General features: G+C 43.4%; 2 protein-coding genes across 2 annotated transcripts; one reads left to right on the top strand and one right to left on the bottom strand.

Annotated features, from left to right (window-relative positions):
• Positions 1 to 680: 680 nt before the first annotated feature.
• On the bottom strand, positions 681 to 3,368 carry SARC_05725 (hypothetical protein; the record flags this gene model as incomplete). Its single annotated transcript, XM_014300403.1, has 1 exon — positions 681 to 3,368. The coding sequence occupies exon 1, from the start codon at positions 3,312 to 3,314 to the stop codon at positions 681 to 683; it is 2,634 nt and encodes an 877-aa protein (XP_014155878.1). The 5' UTR covers positions 3,315 to 3,368.
• Positions 3,369 to 3,862: 494 nt separating this feature from the next.
• On the top strand, positions 3,863 to 4,096 carry SARC_05724 (hypothetical protein; the record flags this gene model as incomplete). The annotated part of the gene is made up of 1 exon (XM_014300402.1): positions 3,863 to 4,096. The coding sequence occupies one exon, from the start codon at positions 3,863 to 3,865 to the stop codon at positions 4,094 to 4,096; it is 234 nt and encodes a 77-aa protein (XP_014155877.1).
• Positions 4,097 to 4,643: the final 547 nt, after the last annotated feature.

Below are 4,643 nucleotides of genomic sequence, written 5' to 3'. Positions count from 1 at the left end.
GTATATTGTCCTCTCTTTATACTTAATAATTGTATATTTGTCCTTCTCTTATCATAATAATTTGATATTTGTCCCTCTCTTTATCATAATAATTTGATATTTGTCCCTCTCTTTATCATAATAATTTGATATTTGTCCCTCTCTTTATCATAATAATTTGATATTTGTCCCTCTCTTTATCATAATAATTTGATATTTGTCCCTCTCTTTATCATAATAATTTGATATTTGTCCCTCTCTTTATCATAATAATTTGATATTTGTCCCTCTCTTTATCTTATTTCGTGATGGTATGTGGGGTTTTCAGAATTTAATTTCGTCATCACTTTTTGACTTTCCTCTCTGAATTTAATTTATTTATATATTCATCTGTTTTGCAAATATTTTTTGTATATTTATTTATACAACTATTGTTCTGTCATAGCCTTCTAAATTAAACATTCTGTTTTGTTTTGTTTTTTTTATAAAACAAAAACGAGGTTTTGTATTTAGCTATTGGCTATTTAGTGTTCGCGCTGTTGGGTGTATGTATCTAAATATAGAAATGTGGTCTGTGGAGTCTCTCGTAGACTCGTACTTATCTATATTAGATAAGGCAGAGTCCCTCTCACCGAACACTGGCTGGCAGCGCTAAAGTATTTATAAAGAGAGACCCTTTGCGAATAGACGCCGAGAAATGTTCAGCTGGCGACATCCAATGTATGCTTTGCAATACGTAATACCTTATCAACATTCTGACAATTAGATATCAGCCATAGGCGAGCCTTAGACTCTATCAGTTTGAGCGTATCCTCAAACTCCACTAGTACAAACTGCATCGTCGTCAACGCAAGGGCAGTACTCATTACTAGATCCGATACTCCCTCCACATCTTTGAAAGCATCACGTACAGAGACCTCACTTACATCAAGCAGCGCCAGCAAAGCTTGACAAAAGTTGAATGAACCATTGAAAGCTTGCATGGCCACAAGCCTGTCCATGTTCTCCTGCTTGGACAACACCGCTGCCTGTTTATTGCCGGGAGATTCATCCTCTTCCATATCGTCAATACTACCCTTGTCGTCACAGATGTCCATTTTCTTGCACATATCTGGAATATCAGATCCTCTTTGTCGCGTCATGGGAACTGACTCTTGTTCTTTCATTGCCTCTTGTATGCTCCTTTTCTTTTTCTTTCTCTCGTTGCCAGCCATGAACATACCGCCTTTTGGTACTATTCCGACGGAGCCCCCTCCGCCAGACAGATGCCCTCTACGAGGTACCCTTGCAGTTCTTAGTTTGGCCATCGGCATGCAACTCATCGGTGCCGCATTTGTAGCCGACATTGGCCCGAGTGATCTATTGGCGCTACGACCCGTACCTGTCGCACTTAATCTCTTACACACCATCATCATTGGTGTACTACTAAACAAGTCGGGACGCTTTCGGCAGGCATGGTGAAGAATTGGTACTTCCTGTTTGGTGGAGCGATCTACAACGACATAACTTGTGTGTTTAGAGGATAGTCGGTATTTAACGCCCAGGCGCACAACTTCAGACTTGACTTGATCATCCTCGACTGTTGCCGTTGTACCTAGGTAGCTGTCACTCTCCTCCAAATCTTGTATCATCGACCGTGCGGCCAATGTGTGCACAATATCGGTACCTTCGTACGTATTCTCCTTGACTATCGGCAACTCAATCACAAGAGGTTCCCCATCATTCTCGCCCCTGATTGTCACGCTAACGACGATCTTGGTGGGGACCGAATCGTTTTCATCCATGAAAAAGTAAGAAAGAAATCTATCACCATTGAAAATAGGAGGAGATCTGAATGGAGTTTGCTTCTTCATCGTAGCAGGAACCTTGTCGAGAATGCCGGATACACGCTTAGATGGAGTGATATACCCTAGCAGCGAGTTTTTCTTTTCCGCCGGTTTATCTGCTACCGTCTCGCGCTCTACAAACGTAGCTCGCTTTTCGTCCAACCAGTCGATTACTGTCTTTTGAATACATGGGTCCTGCGATGCCTTCAGCTGTTTGATTGTTGCAGCTAACATGCGCTCATTATCTGTCACATACTCTGCGGTGCCCATCCCTGCTCGTGCTATTCCATTCATCAGATGATGGCTAACACCGGTCCCAATCCCAAGTCCGAACATGCGCGTGGCGGGTGCGTGTTTAGCTACAAGGGCTATCACATCCTGAGTGTTGGATATTTGTCCATCTGTTAGTAGGAATATCTGTCTACTATAGCGAGGTACCGTTGGTAAGATATCGTAAATGTGTTGCAAAGGCTGCAAAATTTGGGTGCCGCCAAAGTTTGATTTCATGTTCTGTGCGTATTTAGCTGCATCCTCGAGAGAACGCTCAGAATACCGTGCAGAACGTTTCGGGAATAGTACATCGTACGACGTGCCAAAGCCCACCACGTTGACGTAGCTATCCTCTGGGAGAGAGCGCAAGAAATACTGCAGAGCGCTCTTAGCCTTATCCATCTGCCCAGTCCCCATAGACCCGCTGCGATCAACCACAAATATATACTCACACTTCTGCTCCTTTAATTCCAGCCTGGGAACGAAGGTGACCATCATCACACGACTGCCATCCTCACTGGTCTCCAGACATGCCCTGGCCTCATGAGGTATTTCGGGTCGACACAGCACCACCATGTCCCCGCCGCGGGTGTTGGAGCGAATTGTTATTGTAGCGTGTGAATCGATAACATTTGATTGGACATTGTCAGGATGTGTGGGCGAACTCACTTCTAGGATTCTGGAAGGCATATCCCATTCAAGTGTTAGTACGATAGGTACATAATTCGGGTTCCTGTCAACTGTTGGTGTACATCCAGGAGGCGTGTATCGTGCACCAATGAAAGTTGGCACGAAGAACTTGATAGAACCGACTTCCATTTTCAGTTCCACCAGATATGTGATGGTGGTGCTAATCTCCCTTGCATTCCGCGGAAGATTTCCCAGTTTAATACGGAACACGTCAGCCTTATACTCCTCCATTAATGCGGCTGTGTAGCCCTGGCTCACAGCTTGGTGATATTCGGCTTTCGCCTCGAGCTTTTCCTTTACAACACCCTCAACGTCCCTGCCATCCACGGTCAATTCGAAACCACACACAGCGGATTTATCATCGAGCGGGAACGCATATGACAGCTCATTGATTTCCGGAATATAATTAGGGCGTGTGTACGTCTGCGTGATCGTTACTTTAGCAGCCATGTCGACAATATTGGCGGTGGCCGATACACTCGCCAACTCGACTGGCGTGCTACGATCTTTTGTTGCACAGACCCAGTACAAGCCAAATGTTTCAGACATGATATATTTGTTTATTATGTGAAGACTATATTTTTACTGTTTTTTTAATACTTTTTGTTTTGGAAATGCCAGAAAGTATGAACTACTGCACACAATATACTCCTCTTTTATATACAAATTGTTCTCATCAACCTTCGTATAAATAGAAAAATTCCTGCGGTCCTGCGCGCAATAAAAATAATCCTGCGGGCTATTATGACTTCTGACTAGGCAGTGTGCACACTGTGGCTTGCCCATATTTATTTACTGAAGCATATTCTTCTTTACAAGCTTTTCTGCTACATATTGGTTCAGTTAATGTGGGCTAAACCAAACAAAAAGCGTACGTAATATAAAAAGTTCAAAACGTAAATAGCTTAGAAATAGAGAAAAACGGTTTAGTGTTTACAAATACGCTCAACTTTTATGTTTTTTAATTCAGACCGAAATAAACGTTTTTCCTTATTTTAGTTGAAGTATTTTTTGATTGTGCCTTTGTGGCTTGGACATTTTAGTAACCAATAGATTCCGATAAAAAAAAATTGTATTTACCAAGTTGCTGGGCCTGAATGCGGAACCCATCCCTGCCTGGGCGAGAGGGCGGCTGGGCCCCCGGCCTTGGCCCTGGGGCCTGGGGCCTGGGCCCAATGGACACCTGGGCACTGGCCCCTGGGGGCTCGGAGCCTCGGACTGGTAGTTATAAGTTTGCAACCACAGGGCAGGGCCGGCACTGCGGCCGGCTTGAGGCCACGTCCCAGGAACTCAGAAGTGAGGGATCTGCAGTCTCTGCTGTATTTATTTAAAAAAAAAAATCGTTTCTTATGTATAAACAATACATTGTAAATAAAACCCTTTTATTTTTAGTTCCGTGTGGGAACTGGAAACTGTATTAGACGATATAAACCCTTTTCCACTCAAGCACTCTCTGCCTGTCAAGCGATAGTGATACTTCGATAGATAGGATTTCGTATGGTCCGTCCGTTTAGCTTTCTGCTAGGGTGTATCTCTAATCGTTGCACAGTGTAACAGAATGACATAATTTTTTCTGTGTGCATTTGTATCTGATAGGAGTTCGTATTGTGAGAATGATTCGGAACGACGACGACATGACGTCCGTAGATGATACCTTGAGTAATACATTAAAATTTAAGTGCTTGAGCGTAGTCTCTCTCCAAAATACAAAATGTTGCAGAAACGCCATATGCTCACAGGCAACGATGTGTACCGAACACGACCCAGATTCGAAGTGCATAGCCCTGGGGCTTAATTTTCAAGGTACAGCTTATATACATATTCATACACACACACACACACACACACACACACACACACACACACACACACACACAC

Source organism: Sphaeroforma arctica, assembly GCF_001186125.1.
Source record: "Sphaeroforma arctica JP610 unplaced genomic scaffold supercont1.377, whole genome shotgun sequence".
In the NCBI taxonomy this organism is placed as follows: Eukaryota; class Ichthyosporea; order Ichthyophonida; genus Sphaeroforma; species Sphaeroforma arctica.
This window is presented reverse-complemented; position numbering and strand designations above follow the sequence as displayed.